Source organism: Silene latifolia, chromosome 10 (genome assembly GCF_048544455.1).
Source record: "Silene latifolia isolate original U9 population chromosome 10, ASM4854445v1, whole genome shotgun sequence".
NCBI classification, from domain to species: Eukaryota; Viridiplantae; Streptophyta; class Magnoliopsida; order Caryophyllales; family Caryophyllaceae; genus Silene; species Silene latifolia.
The window spans coordinates 15,890,040-15,910,189 of NC_133535.1; the positions used below are offsets into that span (position 1 = coordinate 15,890,040).

General features: G+C 38.2%; 1 protein-coding gene across 1 annotated transcript; it reads left to right on the top strand.

Moving 5' to 3' along the window:
* Positions 1-11,865: 11,865 nt before the first annotated feature.
* On the top strand, positions 11,866-12,441 carry LOC141607178 (uncharacterized). Its single transcript, XM_074426540.1, has one exon. It carries the CDS (start codon positions 11,866-11,868, stop codon positions 12,439-12,441), a length of 576 nt encoding a protein of 191 aa, XP_074282641.1.
* The last annotated feature ends 7,709 nt before the right edge of the window (positions 12,442-20,150 follow it).

A 20,150-nucleotide genomic window follows, 5' to 3' on the forward strand; every position in this document is an offset into this window, starting at 1 on the left:
TATCCTAGCCTTAGTCGAAAATTGTAAGAGTAAGTGTAACACTGTCACTTATGTCAAGTAGTCGCAAAACCATGCAACAGTGCACTGCACTGTGGCTTCTGATACTACCGTATCGAGGATCTTTTTATTCGAAATGTTTAAGTGTTAAAACTTCACAAATTTTGAACCTTCACATTTGAATCTTCAAAGTTTGAAAACAAATCTGAAATTTTAAGTCACAAATCCACATTGATTAAACCTCTAGATTTGTGCATTTACCTTTTACCAGAATAGTAAGTTGAACTTGTCAAACCTTTAAAGCTATAAAAGTTTTTTGCCATTTTGGTAAAATGTCACATGTTGAGTGTTTTAGCCTAAGTTTTCTGATTTTTATCAATGACTTGAGCCCCAAGCCTAAAGCCTAACATATACCATCATTCAAAGGCTACTAATTTTATATTGGATTTAATTTACCTAAGTTGTACTTACTTGTGATCAAATCCATTATAAATAGAGTGTCTTAGTCTCATTTATTTCTTAAGACTTTCCAAAGCATTTATTGTAAAACCTTCGCAAATTATTTGTGTATTTAAAGCTTTGTTCTTCATGTGTTTGCAAAACGTTTTTCAGATTTTAAAGTCTTCATTTGTTTTCGAAAAGCTATGAACCTACAAGTATCAGTTCGCTGTATTGTGACATAATGAGTTTGTTCCATGATTCTCGTGTTAAGTCTTAATTGTAATCTCCATGTTCATCAAGTGAACTCTTGAGATTCAAAGATTCTGCACACCTTGAGATAGAACTCATAAACTTTTGAAGCGGAGTAGCTTTAAGTTTGAGTGGAACCGGAGTAGGTTGACGAGTTATTTTCATTGTAAGGGGTTTAGTAAGTTTGAATAAATTTCTAAACAAGCAATAAAATAACGGTTGGACGTAGGCCTCGGAGTAGAGGCTGAACCAATTTTTAAATGTCGTTTGTTTGTTCATTTACTTTTACGTTCTTTCACTTTACAATTTCTCGCTTATATCTAATCAAGTTTTGTGTCACAGTCAGCTATACTGTGACATAAAATGGTTGTACAATCTTGTGAACTTACATTCTATTAAGTTTTTCAAGGTTTGTACTTCAAGGTTCTTTACTTAAGTTATCAAATAACTAAGTTAAGAACAAAATTTTAAAAAAGGTACACTTAATTCACCCCCTCCCCATCTTAGGTGTTTATTGTTCCTAACTCTTCAGTACGGGTTGCCTCCCGTAAAGCGCTTTTGGTTTTCGTCGTTTGCTCGATCCCTTTTCAAGCTTCTTCTATCAATGGTCAAGAGCGGAGCGACTCAATACCCTTAGTAACCTATCAAAAACATATTACCCACATATAAGAGAAGCGACAATAGTAAAAAGCCAAAACATACCAAGCATACACCAAGAAAATATAAGCATTATATGACCAGTAATTCATTGAGTTTTATAATGTGGGGTCATAATGTACAATTCTCGGGCGTCTAGTGAATGAGTCACTTTACAACATATAGCCGCCATCAGCAGTCGAAATCTAATCTAAATTTTCTTTGCTAGTCTCTGACTTTGTCCATTTTCTTCATTTTCCTAGTTAAAATGGAGAGTCTTAACACGTATTTTTGGGTTTTTAGAAGTTTAGTTATTCGTGTAATAAAATGGATAATAATAATCGTACAAAGATAAGGAGTTTCATATATATAAAGAACTCCTTATTTATTGATTTGCATAATAAGGAGTTCTTTTTAAAGAATCGGTTTTAAAAATAGACAATCTGTTTGATTCATGTAAGAAATTTTTGCCAGTGAAGAGCGATAAGAAGTTCTTTGCGTAATGAATGACAGTAAAAATATATGATATCAAATCTCTATCATTACAAATGTCCTAAGACCTTCACCAAAAAAAAAAAAAAAAAAAAATGTCCTAAGAAAAGATAATAAGTTAAGACCTTTAGAATGTTAATTAGCTACACACGTTTCATTTATTATCTTCGTAGCTCCGTTTGCTCAATTGATGATCAACCATATAACATAATCATCTACATTTCTTCGATTGTATTTAATTATTCTCACGTAACCGACTACTCTAAATTATATATGGATTGGAACTCAAAACGTTTTTCATTTATTACATATTTTTATAACAATCGTACCTATTTATCATAGATTATAACCATTTTATAATCACCTCATCTTAAACAATACTGTGTATATATCTATTTTATTACTTATAAAATACCACTTTTATTTATTGAGTAGGTTTTCTGAGAGATGAGTTCTCAATAAGTTTATTGAGAGGCTATTTTACAATTTTAAGAAAAAGTGGTATTAAAGATAATAAAATACGTACAAAGCATGATTAAAGATAAAATTGGTACATTTATTATGTAAATAGGTACGAAATTACTATCTATGTCACGATCAACAATAAAATGGTCACAAAATACACACAAAAGGGTATACGAAAGACTAATATCTCAATAATTTATTGAAAGACCGTCTCTCTCAAGTTTTAGGCTCCGTTTGGCACGACACTTCAGGTAGTTTATTTGACCAAAGTAGCTTATTTGACCAAAATTTCAGCTACCTGATTTTTTTGCAAGTGTTTGACAAGTAGCTTATTTGGTCAAATAAGGTACCTGAAATGAAATGCTACCTCAGGTAGCATTTGAGAAATCAGGTACCTGAAATGACTTATTTTCCATTTTTTACCCTTTTATTCTATAATATTAAATAATTTTCATATCCTTTTACATCCTTTTACCAAAATCAGTTACCTTTTCAGCTAGTTTGGCAAACACATTTTTATGTAATCAGTTACTTTATCAGCTCATAATTTTCAGCTACCTTATCAGTTACCTTTTCAGGTTTCAGTTAACTTTTCAGTTTTCAGCTACCTTTTCAGGTTTCAGCTATCTTTTCAGGTAATTTTGCCAAACAGAGCCTTAATGTTATTTAAAACTGCGATTAATTTTTCAATAAAATTATTAAAAGACCGTCTCCCAGATGATCTACTCGTATTATATTATTGAAAGACCTTTAACCCTAGCCGGCTGTTGACCAACATGTTGACTAGTTGATAAAAGTGTACAACCACTACTTCAAAAAGCCCCAACTTACTTCTTTTCTCCCAACACTTGCAATATTTTCTTACCCAAAAAACAAACTAGCTATTTCCATAACCTCATTTTCCAATTTCCACCATGGAGATACCTCTAGACCTTACCAACAATTTCACCATCTTCCTCACCGTCGCCGCCTTTACGTTAATAACACGGTCGCTGAGACACTACCATGGCGGCCGACTTCCAGCCACAAAATATAGTCCCAATAAGGTGAACTATATGGATGCTCCAAATTGCATGGTTTGCTTAGAAGAATTAACCCGAGGCGAAATGATACGTAAGATGCCTAAATGCAAGCATTGCTTCCATGTTGAATGCATTGATCCATGGCTTGTATCTCATTCGACATGCCCGGTTTGTAGGCATCAAGTTATTCCTGAAAATTATCATCAACAACAAGCAATTAAGAAAAGAAATGTATTGTTTCGTTTTATTTTATTTGTTCAACATGTTTCTACCCAAATTGGGTATCCTCTTGATTTTGGAATTAGCTTAGAGCCTTATGGAAATTAAATCAAAGTCGTTGATTATTAACTTTGTTGATTTGTTTTTCTCATTATTATTATTATTATGTTTTTTTTTAATGGAAAATGAGTTGATAATGAATTCGTTATCACAATATACTCATCTTACAAATTACGGAGTATTACAGAATACGTTGCATAAATTATTACGGAGTATATTTTATTGAAAAATATGCAATGAATTTAATTAGATTTTCATTAGTAAAACATGATTAAATGAAATTATCCGAATTTTAATTTTGTATTGAGAATATCTCATTTGTTTATAAATTGTGATTTAATAAAATTATAAGGTTTTTATTTTGACGGTAGTTTGGATTATAAATATCTTTGTATTACAAGTATTACAACAAATGTAAAAAGGATACGATGTCATGTAAAAATATACTTCCTCCATTCAACTCCACTCTACCTATTTCCATTTTCTATACTATTCACAAGTGCACATTGAATCTCGATTTTCTCTCGATATATAAGTGAAAATATATTCATGTGAGATCTTGTTTGATTCATCTTTACGAGTACATTAAAAATATCTAACATTTATAATTTTTGAAAATACGTAGCTAACGATATTTACCGTGTAAAACACGCGTTGACGAACGTGAAAAAACAAAGTGGTAGAGTGGAGTTAAATGGAGGAAGTATATATATGTCGAAGAGCACTAAGGTGCATAATTTTGATTTTAAAACGTACTCCGTACAACATTAAACATTTTTGAGATATACTCGTATTTTGTTGGAAAAGTTGGAGATGCATGGAATATACAGTTTGCAAACACAAATTCTTGTTTGCAAAAGGTAAAGTAACGCACGCCAAAAAAATTCGACAAGGTCCACGAGTAAGTCGTAGTCAACTGTCAACCATCTGTAGACTGTAGCTTGAAGTAAACGTTTAACGTATTTCTTCCGTTTCGGTCATTTATTCACTTATTCTATTCTATTTTAGAGTGTTTTATTTATTTATTTATCTTTTTATTTTGGAAATAGTCATTGTATACTACGGAGTAGGTAATTTGATTATTCACGTTCATCTTTGTTCATTTACCATTGAATAAAAATATTATAAATGGTTTTCTCCACTCTTTTTTTTTTCTTTATAACAAATTCAAAGTAAAACAAAGGGTCAATTAATTTTTACAGCCTTCTAAATACCAGTTTTCAAAAATTACTGGAAACTACTAAAATACCTTTTAAAATTCATTTCTTAGGGGTAAACTGGAAACTACTAAAATACCTTTTAAAATTCAGTTTTCTAAAATTATTCGTTTATAAAAATTTCTTCTAAAAATGCAAAGGCCATTATGTCTATTTTTCAAACAAAAGAAATACTCCATTTTTCAAACAAAAGAAATACTCCATTCATCCCATTTATGTCTTCATTATTAAAATAGATGGCGTATTTATTATTTATTATTTAGTAATGAAATATCACTATTTTCTCTTAACTTCAAAACATTATACAGACTATGTAATTACAAAAAAAAGAGTCTTTGATTTTCACAGTACATCTTTTACTCATTACAGTATACTGTTGACGATTATACCTCTCCCATAGCTTATATCGAGTTCCCTGTTTAGATAAGAGATTTTGAGGTTTGTAAGTTGGTAAGTTAGCGCAATCACCATACTTTTTAGGCTTTGGCATCCTTTTCGATCACTTTCCCAGACAAGGTAACTTCGTCAAGCCTTTGGTTTCAGTGGTTGTTAAAAATGGAGAATTTTGTTGACCTGCAATAACCTCTAGGTTCTGGCCCCCGACAGGGAACCTGATAGTCCGAGCCTGCAGTGACCTTGAGAGTCAGGCACCTGAAAATATCTGGAACCAGACAGGTCCCCAGCCGGGGGCCAGAACCTGGAGGCAGACGTCCTTACAACTTGGAGGTAGCATTCAAGCTAGAGTATCTTATCACGTATGCTCATCATTCATGTGTTAAAACCATCAGTAAACAAAGAACAGAAAGATTCATGTCCATATGTCGCTCTTATAATAATTCGTAACTTTGTAATCTTGTTACCCTGTTATATTTTGAATAACTACTGTCTTGAGCACTGGAAGGTCGTTGGCTATGCCATCTGATGGCCCTATTAGAATATTTTCTTGCAGGAGATCTCCCTATCAGCAGGAGTGGTTACTCAGACTTCAAAACCTGTCACTCCTTCCCCATATAAAATCGCTCCTCCTGCAGCATATGACGCAGAATAATGCAGGACGCAGAACGCAGTATGCAGAATGCAGGATGCAGGACGCAGAATGCAGAGCGCTCCCTGCAATAAATTTTCGGCCTGCAGAAACAGCCTTCCCGCGCACAGGTCAGGCCAGCAGGACAGGTGGCTCCGCCAGCAGCTTGCAGGACATGAATCAATGGCATTGGGGGCAATTCAATCAACGTACCGCTGGTACATAAAAGCTCCTAGCACCCTGAATATATAGGAGACGGGCAGCAGCCACAATGCTGCAGAACACGTCCTTGCATCAGTTGCCCAAAGTAAAAAATCACAACACATGCTGCCACCAGCCTGGTTCCCTGGACACCGGAACGTGAAAAAACAAATGACACTACCCTCGGCAAGAAAGTAAAAGGCAAGCATGGGTCTAATATTATATTGCATGCCATCCACAGCAAAGCCGTGAAAGTCATGCAGGGGGCAGAGACTACATCCCTCACGCGACAGCCAGAAGCCAACAGTCCATCGAGCAAGCTTGGTCAAACAATAAACTCAATGTTGAGAACCTGGAACGATAACAAAAAGAAAGAGCCACAACAGTTGAACTAAGAAGTGCTCACATACGCATGACATCGTATAAGCAATCAGAAGCAAAGGCATATGATAACAACGTCAGAATCAGGACTCTCGCAGTAGAGGACCTAGTGCAATGAAAGATATTTGAAAATACCAAAAATCACAAGGCTGAAAGCGCCAGGTAATAGGGTGTACAGATTGATGGCCATGCAAGGTCAAATCTTGTATAATCCCCGACAGTACTTTGTCTGACAAAGTGCCGAAATTTTAGTGTACAGAGTACCTTTCAACAGTCCATGAAGCAAAAACCTTTATACTAATATTTTTTTATCGAGTCCTTTTTTAGTTTCAAAATTTGTTTTTGTGTTTTTTATTTATTCCTCTTTATTTAAAACAAAATATTTTCTAAAAACCCAAGTGGTACGCGTTGTGGCTTCCTGGATCCAAATGTTGCCCTGGAACACCATGAGATAGCACCAGTTATTTGTACTATTTGGTTATCTTTTACGCTTCTAGGAAGAAAGGCTTTAACACTAATGTTGGTTGCTTGTCAGGCAAGGGACACTGTGAGGGTCCAACCCCTGCTATGTGAGGCTGCGAAGACGTTTATCTTAAGTCAAGCCACATGGAGAGCATACGCCGAGGTAGCGCGCAGGGTACGGCATACTAAGACAACCCATACCTTAACGTTAACTCAGTAATTCCATAGCTATGTCGTAGAGCAAAAGGTGCACGCACGTAATTTCAAACGTCTGGAACCACAAGGAACGCAACATTCCTTGTTAGTCAGAAACATTCAATGAAGGTATGCTCCAGTCAGCTAACCCTAGTGATAAGATATTTTACGTCATGGGTAAAATATGTTATCAGAAACCTGTCACCAGGGACGCAGGCTGTGCACCTGGAGCCAGGTCAGCCTCCTGAAAACACCTATGCGGAATCACAACTCCAGAAATCAATGGCAAATAACGCAAGTATAACAAAAAGAGGGCCTAAAACCTGAACCCATAACTATTTTAATTTAAGGCACCTGCTACCTGTAGCAGGCACCATCAAAGTTTGAAGCCTGCATACCAGCAGGCGCAAAACAAGCCAAAAGATAAAAAAAAAAAGAGTTTTTACAAACTTGCACCACACAGGGTCAAGTCCCCAGACAACTTAAAACTTAAGAGAGGTCAATCCTCTCAACAATTGCATCCTGACCAATGCTCTGCTCCCCGTGCTCCACCTGTTTCTCTGCTACAGGTACCTGAACAGCCTCAGGAGTCTCAGCCGCGTCGTCACCATTCTGCTCCGCCGGGATCTCCTCTACAGTCCCAGAGATAACCCCAGAGATATCCATGGCGGTGGAATCAGGCTCCGGATTAGCAGCCTCAGCTTCAGGAGGAAACAGGGCGCTCAGATCCATACCATTGGGAAATGCACGGGCAAACTCGGCCAGCTCCTCCTCCAGGTTCCAGGATGTGTGCCTCCCCTCAGTGTAAGCACGGATGCAGTCAATCCGCCCCTCAAAGGCAGTATAGGCTCCCACATTCTTGGCTAGCTCGGCCATCTCATCAGCACGGGCCTCTGCCTTTGTCAACCCAGAAGTCAGAACGCAGTTAGCCTCCTGCGTCCTCGCCAGCTGGTCTTTAGCTGCCTCCTCCTTTTTGGCCGCATGGAGCTGCTCCCTCAGTTTGGCACAACATCTTGCAAAGATAGAGAGATGATTGAAGAGCCTGCAATGAAGAAAACCATCAGTCAGGGAAGCACAGGGGCAAAGAAAGAAAGGGGCCGGTAAAAAGAAGACTCACAATGAAGCAGTGTTCAGCAGCCAGGTATCCCCTACATAGCAAATGCACAGCAAACTTATGCCGAATGCTCCAACCACCAGATTCACCCTTGGTGACCAGATAACCAAACGGAAAGAACATGTGAAAAGTGCTCCAACAGGATTCCAGCGCCAGCCATCTTGTCCCCAGTGTCAGCCGTCCGTTTTCCAAATTCAGCCATCAGGCTCCAAGCATCAGCCGTCTGGTTCCCAGATTCAGCCATCAGGCTTCCAGCATCAACCGTCTGGTTCCCACAGCCAGCTTCCAGACTCTAGAACCAGCCGTCTAATTCCCCGCACCAGCCATCAGGACCCAACGCGATCAGGATCCTAGAGTCCACCAGTTGTTCTGAGCATCCTCCAGCAGAAACCCACCTGGAGTCCACTTGCTGAAAAGTCTGCTAACAGGAGTCTACGAGTCTACATCAGTAAAAAATCAGCTTACATCTACCTCCCGATCAGCAGAACCAAGGTGAGCCAGAAATTAGTCTACAAGAACAGCAGAGTACGATTCGAGCGAATCAAGCGGTCGGTATCGAGTGCAGGTGCGAGTAGGGATGCGGGAATTATCTCAAGTATATCTAGCAGAGTCGGATCCGTGAAGCGACGAGCACTTGCTCTGCGAGAATTCCAAATGGACTTCTCCATCAAAGCTTCAAAGATCTGTTCCAAAGAAAAGTTTCGAATTACTGTCATAGTAGGTTGGTTGCACCTTCTTCCAGCAGAATAGCAGCATAACCCAGGTGGATAGCAACGGTTTACCGGTAGCAGAATAGCGACAGTAGACAGAGCTTGAAGAATCAATTTCCCTCCTCAACAAAGCTGAGAAGCGAAATTGGGGGCAACTGTTAGGGCCAAAATTATTGTATTTTGCCTGGGCTACGTGGCACGAGATAAGTGGATAATTAATGAGCAATGGACCCATTATATACAAGGGGAGTCGGGCCCATGGACCGAGCCAGAGAGGCAGGTCTGGAAGCAGAATAATCCGGGAAGGACAGCAGGTGAAAAAGAGTTCGGCTTGGACTAAGATATTAATAAGATCCCGGGTGAGACAAGGAAAACCTAATTATTGCCATATTCTGAATAAGGAAAGTCCAAGTTGTTACCAAACTCTACCTTGAGGAACAAGACAATTAAGTGGGAAGCCCTAATAAACCCACTAGGATTTATTCACTATAAATACAAGGAAGACAAACAAGAGAAAGGATCCATCATTCACCCTACAACAAATACTACCAAGCTTATACCGTCATATACAACGAAAGGGAAAGCAAGCAACCAAGTAGCAGCGTCCTAATACCATGGCTACGTATAACACCAAAGCCATCCCCTCATCATTATCTAATGATTAACCTACATAATCACCATCATCATTACGTGATCATCACCTAGTCATTACTTCATGAATACCATGCTACAAAGTAACCTACGTACAAACAGAACAAACCCACAAATAACCCCTGACATCCGGTAATACTCCGTCTGTCTATTTTACGCCCCGGACAGATTATTCTTCATCAGATCCGGACCGTTAGATATTGTACTTGTACTCCGATTACTACATAGTGGACTATTGGTGGGATTCCGACTCCCCCCGCGGTTGTTTCCCACATCGGGTTTTCCGCGTCACCAAAATCTTTTGTGTCATTATTTCCTTATTTTGTCCTTTACTTTGTTCATATCGTCACTCCGCCTTAATTACATGAATATTCCGTCACAAATCACATATAATTTAACCCCCGATACGAGGCTAAAAAGAGCGGTCACTTTAACCCTAATTGGTAGAAATTTACCAAAACACCCCAAAAAACGCATTTTCGGTAGAGAGTATCTTCTCTTTAAGTAGATCTTTACTAACACTGAGTGTTAGTAAAGTTGAAGAACAATACAGAGCGTGACTGTCGAAATAGTCTCGCAATAAACAGTTTTAGTTTTACTTACTACTCCGTACAAGTTAAAGTTATAAGTCAAAAATTTGAAATCGCGTCAACGGTCAACAATTTTCATAGTTGAATGCTTCCACAAAATTTTCATCTATTACCTTTTTCAAAGTGAGCCTGCTTTTCTGAACCGATTGCAATCAGGGCTGGCCTTTTAAGCTTTGTTCTCCCATATACCTGCAATTGCTTGAGAAGTACAAGCAGAGTAGCGAACCGAGGGTGATATCCTTTGCATATAAGAACGGGCATCTTTCTGAGCCAAGATCGTTTTCTTCCATCAAAGGAGTAGTCTGATTCTAGACAATACTAGGCTTTAACATCTTCCGAGTGCACGGTTGCTCATGAAGCGACGTCTGCACTCTCTGATTCCGTAATTTGGCTTTTGATTTTAGTTGACTGCGAGAGCAATAACTGGTGAACTCTCTGTTTCAACTGCAGTAAAACAAGGTAAATGAAGATGAGATGGAAGGCCTTACATGGGCAAGACTCAAAATCAATATGTAGTGTCACAAAACTCTAACTATATGGGTACAAGTTTTTGGTAACACTGGCACAGGGTAAATTTAACGTACAACAGGTGAAACTTTCGAGGATTTTTGATCTTAAACGTCAACACTGCATCCCTAAACCTTGAATCTTCACCTTTGGAGAGCTAAGAGTATAAGATGGCCGGACTTAAATGCTTTCCTATTATGAAGAGCTAATTAAGCGAAATTAAGAATAAATAAAAGCAGCACCTCGTCAAGACCAAGTTTGGTCTTTACAGATACACGGATAGCTCCATGAGGCCCAATCATCCGATATCTCGGTAGGTCTGGATTTTCTGTGCTTAAATCTTCAGTTACAAAAACTGATGGGTTGTCATTCAAGAGATCACCTTTGGAAATAACATCAAGCCATAGATGATCGGGGAACCTCTCCCTCACTTCTTTGTAGGTTACAAACTGCATATTTAACGAAAAACAAGAATTTTAACCATGACACTACAGCAACATAATAAGAATCCTGCGAACCATTCCGAGAGAGCCTGGCATACAATTTACTACAAACTAGCCTAATAAGCAATGCTTAATCTGGTGACTGATACAGTATAATGTAATGACATGAAAGACTACGTTATCAAAAAAAAAAATTCACGCAGAGAATAACAAATGAAGAACTATTTCCATTAAATTAGTTGTAAATGCAGTAGACATCTCCGCAAACAATAGAGTTGATCTTAAAATTGTTTCAAGTCGCTATCGCAAGCATTATAAGGAACCCCTGCTGCGGTACTAGACATTTTTCGACCAAATCATCAAAATCAGGTCTTAGAAAGGCCGGGTAAGGGGCTATTCCCCCTACATCTAAAAAACCACCCATCAATATATAAGTATCTTAACCACATTATGTGATTTTATCATTTTCCAAGTCATCACTATATGTCGATTGGCATTTCAGACGGAGTCCCAACTATTAGTAAATATCTTTGCATATTTTATTGTATATTTCATATTATCTTGTTCACATTGTAATCCTAAAATGTAGCCTAGAATATAATCGGTTGTAATCGTAATCTTAGGGTGGTAGTTGTACCTTAAGTATATATTGTGAATAATAAACGAGAAACCCTTCAAGGGATTTAATTACTTTCATGGTATCAGGTTAAATCGTTCCTCATGTGCCCACGTCTTGCCCCCGGCAAAACACCCGTCGTTGCATCATCGATTACCTAGCCTCACGCTACAATGGCCATCGGTGATAACTCGACTCCCAAAACTTCTCTTCACCCCGTCTACACCGTGACTAACATCCAAAACAAAGTACGTGTGTTAGATGGCATTAAGGTATCCTACGCGTCTTGGGTGAACCTTTTCACTCTTCACACTCGTGGATACAAGGTCTTAGACCATATTGACGGCACACCCGCTCCTGCGAAAACGGATGCCTCATATGAGGCGTGGTATGAGATCGATGCCCATGTCCTTCAATGGATATATGGCACCATGTCTGATGACCTCCTGCCATGGGTTCTTGAACCCGATTCCACCGCTCAAGAGGCCTGGAATCGCGTCAAAAACATCTTCCTCAACAACAAGGGCGCTCGTGCCGCCAGTCTTGAGAGCGAATTCCACAATCTCAAGCTCAGAAAATTCCCGTCTTTTGATGCCTATTGTCAACGCCTTCGCGAATTGTCAGACCAATTGAAAGACGTTGGAGCAGTTATTACTGATCAACGTTTGGTTCTTCAACTCGTGCGTGGTCTGCCCAAGGAGTACGACACGGTCGCAGCCTACATAAATCAAACGTTACCGGCGTTTTAAACAGCCCGCAGCATGATTGAATTGGAGAACCACCGTTAGTCCAGTCGTGAAGATGCCACGGCTCTCGTTGCTCCATTTGCCCCCTCCACCGATTCTGACTCCCCTACCTCCTCTCGCCAACACAAGCGAAGCAATGGTGGCAAGAAAGGTAATAACAAGGGTAACTATAATGGTGGGGGCTCTCGACATCAGTCCAAGCCATCGTCTTCCGTCGCAAATGGAAGTGTTTCACCGTGGGGTTTACTACCGGGATGGCCTGTATCGTGGACGCCACCTCCTTGCCCGTACCCCACTTACCCTGGCTGTACCCCTCCATGGCAACCCTGACCTGCTCCTGTTGCGACTTCTGCCCCTCGGTCTAATTCCAGCCGTGGTGGCTCTCGACAGCTAGGCCCGACTTTTGGCCAACCTCACGTGGCCTCTGATGATGGTCAGCAACAAATACAGCCCACAGACTTGGCTCAAGCCTTTGCCGCTCTTCAGCTGCAGCCCTTTAACCAAGGGCAATTTTATATGGACATCGGTGCTTCCTCGCATTTAAGTGCCGACGCAGGTATGTTCCGTTCCCCTCTTACTAATAGTTCGATACATTCAATTTATGTCGGCAATGGTGCTAGCATTCCAGTTCATGGGTCCGGAACAACCACTCTAGCAGCCCCGAATAGAACCCTTCATCTTCACAATGTTTTATATACCCCGAAAATTATCAAAAATCTAATCTCCGTTCGACAATTTACAAAAGACAATAACGTTTCTGTCGAATTTGACCCGTGTGGTTTTTCTGTGAAGGATTTAGCGAATGAGAATCTGATTCTGAGGAGCAATAGTGATGGTGATTTATACCCCGTGTCAACCGAGTCCACCTCGAAGCCCTCCGAGTCACGCCAGCATTTTTTACCTTTTCATGCGATGTGTGGCATTCCCGTCTTGGTCATCCGGGTGCTAATATTTTAAGTTTTCTTAAGTCAAATTCTCGTATTGATTGTAATAGCAAATCAAACTCGTCTTTATGTCATTCTTGTCAAATAAGCAAACACAGACGATTGCCCTTTCATGATTCATCTTCTACTACTCTCGCACCTTTTGATATAGTTCATAGCGATTTATGGACCTCACCCGTCACAAGTAAAGCCGGTTACAAGTATTATTTAATTTTAATTGACAACTTTACACAATTTGTGTGGGTCTACCCGCTAAAATTCAAATCCGACACCTTCACAAAATTTCTCAATTTCCGTAATTATGTCAAAACTCAATTTCAGAGAAATATTAAAGCTTTCCAATGTGATTTAGGCAGAGAATTCGACAATAATGATTTTCGAAATTTTTCTAACCAAAATGGCCTTATATTCTGGTTCTCTTGTCCACAAACTTCATCCTAAAATGGCAAAGCCGAGCGTATGATTCGTCGCATTAATGAAATCCTCCTCGCCTTGCTACACCACTTATCCACGCCGTCTGAGTTTTGGGTGGACGCTCTTCACACAGCCGTGCACTTGCATAATATCTTGCCCACAAAACTCCTGCACCACCACTCACCCACTTCCGCTCTCTTCCACAAACACTACCCATCCTACTCTCACTTACGCGTGTTTGGATGCGCTTGTTATCCAAATTTATCGTCCAAACGACCTCACAAACTCGCACCTCGTTCCACAAAATGTGTCTTCATTGGCTACCCACAAGAGTTTCGAGGTTACAAATGTTTTGATCTTAGTAGTGGTAAGCTTATTATCTCCCATCATGTCACCTTCGACGAATCATAATTCCCGTTTGCAAACCTCTCATCGACCACCACCCGCATACCCCCCACCAGTGGCCTCTCCCCTGCCCTCATCGACGCCCTCATACAGCCTTCTATGCCGCCACCTGACCCACCCCTGCCCAACTCCCCACGCACTCCTGTCACACCACCCCATACCTCGCCTGCCAACCCAAACAATTCCTCACCCACAAACCCGTCCCCTGCCCAAAACTCCGCAAATGTCCCTCCTTCACCTCCCCCACATCCCCCTCCACCTACCCCACCACCTCCTCCCCCTCCCCCACCTCCTCCACCCCGTGCTCCCACCATAAACACCCGAGCTATGCGCGGGATATTCAAACCCTGTGTCCCCATGGACCTAGTATCCACCAGCTCCCCCGCCATCTCCCCTATACCTAAGTCACCCACCCTAGCCCTCCGGGACCCAAATTGGCATGCTGCCATGGCCGATGAGTATCGAGCTGTGATTGAAAATAAAACATGGGAATTGGTACCGCGTCCCACTAATGCTCCAGTTATACGGTGCCTCTGGCTCTTTCGTCATAAATAAAAATCTGACGGGTCTTTGCAGCGCTACAAGGCACGCCTCATAGTAAATGGGAGATGTCAACAGCTTGGTATTGACTGCGATGAAACGTTCAGCCCGGTCGTCAAACCTACCACTATTCGAACGGTGCTCAGTCTCGCTACCTCTCGTTCTTGGCCAATCCATCAATTGGATGTCAAGAATGCGTTTTTACATGGTGATCTTGTTGAGACAGTCTATATGCATCAACCCCCCGATTTCGTTGCGTCCTCTGCTCCCCATCATGTATGTTGCCTTCGAAAGTCATTATACGGTTTAAAGCAAGCCCCACGCGCTTGGTATCATCGGTTCGCAACATTCATTCAATCCCGGGGTTTCACGAGTAGTGTTTCTGATCAATCTCTGTTCATTTATCGAGATGGCAATCATATGGCGTATTTACTTTTATATGTCGACGATATTATTCTCACCGCCTCTAGCACTACTCTACTTCGACAGATTATTAAAGCCCTCTCGGCTGAGTTTGCTATGTCCGACCTTGGGAATTTAAATCATTTTCTTGGAATACAGGTACATCGTAATCATACGGGCTTATTTCTCTCGCAATCAAAGTATGCTCGTGACATCTTACATCGCGCTTCCATGGATACCTGTAATCCCGTATGCACTCCTGTTGAACCCGGTACCAAGCTATCTACCACGGCTGGACCTCTTCTTATTGACCCAACATTGTATCGTAGCCTTGCCGGAGCTCTCCAATATCTCACAATTACAAGGCCCGATATCACATATGCCGTTCAACAGGTCTGTTTATTCATGCACGCCTCATTTCCAATTCTTAAAACGCATTTTACGTTACTTAAAGGGCACCTTAGACCACGGTTTGACAATCTCCAAATCCGACAATCATAATGTCACCACTTACTCGGATGCGGATTGGGCTGGTTGTCCTGACTCACGACGTTCAACTTCCGGTTGTTGCGTATTTCTTGGTGACAATTTAGTGTCTTGGTCGTCTAAAAGACGACCCACTATTTCTAAGTCTAGCGCGGAAGCTGAATATAGGGGTGTAGCTAACGCGGTTGCCGAAACAAGCTGGCTTCGAAACTTATTATTCGAGCTCATATGCCTATCTCACGTGCCAGTCTCATTTTTTGCGACAATGTGTGTGTCCGCAGTTTATCTTTCCGGCAACCCCGTCCAACATCAGCGAACTAAACATATCGAGATTGATATTCACTTTGTTCGCGAGAAAGTTCGCCTTGGTCTCGTTAAAGTCCTACACGTTCCTTCAGAACATCAGTACGCGGACATTTTCACTAAAGGTCTTCCCAAGTATTTGTTTACCCGATTTCGAGACAGTCTAAGCGTTCGCTCCGCTCCCGTTCCGACTGCGGGGATGTATTAGTAAATATCTTTGCATATTTTATTGTATATTCCATATTATCTTGTTCACATGGTAATCCTAAAATATAGCCTAGAATATATTCGGTTGTAATCGTAATCTTAGGGTGGTAGTTGCACCTCGAGTATATATTGTGAATAATAAACGAGAAACCCTTCAAGGGATTTAATTACTTTCACCAACCACTATAGTCTTAAAGGCAACTTTTTTCTTCACGGTCCGACCCAAGTACGCATTTGAACAACTCTAGTGCAGAGTGGAGATGGTCCTTCGAAGGCCAGATAAGGTTGCTAGTTTGATCATAGAGGAGATGAGAGTAAGGGTCAGAGGTCGTGACAAACAGCAGATGAAGATTGATGATATAGATTGGTTAGAAAGGAAAAACTTTATGTAATGAGAACTTATGCTATTTAGCTTCTATACCATTGTAAATTGATATTCGTTATATAATATACTAACATTTTACCCAAAAATATCTAATAAAACCATACTTCAACTACAGCCCGGTCGGTTAAAATCATCGCACCCTCTTTCGATTCCTTACCAAGGACATTTGTAACCTACAAGAGTTGAATGACTTTAGGCAAGCTACAAAAAACTCAGTATCAATAGAAGCTAGTACAAATGTGTACGAGGTGAAATACATCCATAATAGTATATTGTCGTATACAGTCAAACTTGATCAAAAGATATGCATGTGCATGCAAATATTTGGATTTGAATGGAGTTTCATGTGAGCATCCTACCTCGTCCATATGTGCTATTATAACCAAGATCCGGAGAGTTATGTAGCATTTTGGTACACTAAGGAGACTCATGAGGCTTCGTACTCATTTTCTTAGCAGCCACTTAATGGGCAAGCTCTATGAAAAATGGTCGAAGAGAGCTCGATTTTACCAAGTGATCCTAGAATAAAATATGGGAGACATTCAAACAAGAGAAAGAGAGCATATGGTGATGTTCAGCAAAAACGACTCAAGTATAGGGTCCCTAAAAATAAAGCAAACAAGTTGAAGTGAAGATGCAGGAGCTAAACTAAAAATTACAGAGGAAATGAAAATCTGAGAGGAAGGAGTTAGGCTAAAAATATGAAAGGAAGCGTGATAGGGAAAGTTGAGGAGGTGAGTGAGAGTAAACATAAATTTACGGCAATAGGCAGTGGTAAGTTGTTAAAATCATGAGTTTTTCTTTTTCTTTTTTTCTTTTTTAATTAATGTAACTTAAATCTTAATCCTAGTCATGTTTTCACTGCCATATTTTCTATGTTATCTTTATAATTTTTATTTACATTTGGCAGAATGTATCGTATAAAAATTTATAAAAATCTATAAAATATACTTAAAAGGCTACCTTGGAATGAGAAATAAACGCCACCTAGACAAAGCCATATAGGATTCAAAAAGCCACCTAGATAAAATTTAATGTGAGGTGGTATATTTAAATGTGATGTTCCATATTTTTAATGTGACATGGCGAATTAATGTGATATGGATTATTAATTTATTATTACATTACATTAATTTATATCTTTTATCTATAAATTAATTTAATTCACTTATATCTATAATATAAAAAGATATTATCATTATTCTTAAATTAATTTTGTATATTAAATATATTGACTTCCAAAATTTATATAACCCTTACAAATTTACATCAAATTTCATAATTTACTTTTTAAAAAAATTCAATTTTAATTATAAATTATGAAATTTATTAACATTTTTTATTACAAAAATTTGAATTAAAATGTCAATTTAATTTACTTTTTAAAGTGGTTTAAGCTTTTTAACCATTATAAGATGATCGTTGATCTCAAAATGGAGATCTTATAATATTTCTTTAAATTTGTTATTAAGCGTATATTGTTATGTAATTTTACTATTATACTTTCCCGATCAACCTATTTGAATTTGTATTTTGTATTCATGAGTATAATCATCTCTAACATATATTTTTCTTTTTCATTTCATATGATTATCAAGGCATGTACTAAAAGGAAGCGTACTAAGAGGAAGCGAAAGTGAACCTTCAGATAAATATTAAATAGCATGGTTTCTAAATTCTAATCCGTATATTTTTAAGTTTATGTGTTTTTTTTTTTGAAAACCGGAAGAGATTATTTTATAGTCTTTAATACTTATTTTATTTTTATATAGGATCGTGGACATAAGTATAACAAGAGATGGATCAAATTCTTGAAATAGTAATAAGGAACTTAAAAAAATTTATGAACCTTTTCGAATTCAGATTTAGGGAATATAGTTTTTTAGATTATTGAGCAATTGAAATGAAAATTTAATTCGTAATACATGGAGTAGATACCGACCATACCGTTGAATTGTATTTAATATTTTTCTATCGATATACTAAATATTTTTTGGATGTAAATAATAATTGAACCATGCACGTGGTGATAAGACTTCAAAAATATTTCTATGGGAGGGTTGATGGAGAGGTCTGGGAATAATTTGGAGATGACTATACTGAGGTATTGAGTTTACAACCTTATAAGGCGTCATTGAAGATTTTTCCATACGAAATTTATTATATAAGGATGGTTTCAACTTTTAATATTTAAAAAACTTACTTTATTATATTTCGGAGTAAAACACACGTATATATAATGAGTTGTCTTTGTCATTGCTCCGTTGTCAAGTTTCTCAAAATTAGTAGCTACCACATTGTCACTTGCAGGATTCGATTTTAAAAAATAAATCAAAGTTGTCAAAGAAATAAGGTATTAACTAACTAATTTCTATGTATTTCAAGACTGTATATTTTTAAATGGATCAACAACTTTGCTCGAACAAATATTAACAATACGATAAGAATATCAAAACTAAAACAGATAAACCCGTGAATTTCACGGGTCACAAACCTAGTTATATAATTAGATTCGTGGTAAAATGTATGATATCAATACAGTATAGATTCCATATTAGTTGCACATATTTTAATTATGATAAAAAAAAATAGAAAAAAAGACTTACGAATATTAATAGATAGTATAGTATTTGCTCATTATTAAACCGGGTTTGATGTCGAATTAGGTGCGAAAAATATGGTGTACTTCTAAGTATGTTATTTGTCCCAATTTGAAAAATAATATTAGTGTGATGAATATACTACGTATAAATAGTTGAATTGTCCCACATCAAAAGATTATCATAAGGTGGGGTGATCCCGTGACTATAAAATAAAAATATCATTGAACTTAAGTATCAATCCAAAATCTTTTGAGTCTCTCAAGTATTGTTTTAAAGAGGTACGCGTCAGTTACAACAATAACATTCAAATAACTAAGTTAATTACCCCGTTGCAACGCACGAGTGTCAAAATAGTTACTTATAAAAAGAGCTTTCATATGAGTTTACATTTCATGATATTATTTTCTTATATTTTAAGAGATATTAAAGAGAGAATGGAGTGTCTTAAAAAGTGAGAATGACATATAAAAAAACAGACGCATTACCTTAGAGAAAAGAACAACTACCATTTTTAGTTTAGGTAAATTATATCAAATTATGTATTACTCCACCGTCCTAGTCATTCATTATTTATTTATTTGACTCAACGATTAAGGAAATGATAAAAAAGAGATAAAAATAACGATAAATAAAAGAGTTCTTTCACATGTACATTTACCCACTAGTGTAAAACTTATCAAAAATACAAAAGGTAACAATTAGTAAACACCCCAAAATGAAAATAGATAACAATTAACTGGTATGGAAGGAATATATTTAAGAATTTGGGTAAACAAAATGTTCGAATTTTTTCAATAGATAATAGATCGACTATCATTTTATTAAGTTCTCCTTTTTTTTTATGGAATTTCCAATGATACCCCTGTGGTCTGTCAATTTGTTCATGATACCCCTCTTTTAATTTTAAAAATATGTCAATGATACCTTTAAGGTTCAATATTTATGCCAATAATACCCCTATTTACAGATGTTCTATACTAACGGAGTTACAACAGAAGGGACACGCTTGACATAAATATTGAA

Excerpts from the sequence above, each read along its gene's own strand:
- LOC141607178 (XM_074426540.1), top strand. The coding sequence starts at position 11,866 with ATGGCCATCGGTGATAACTCGACTCCCAAAACTTCTCTTCACCCCGTC.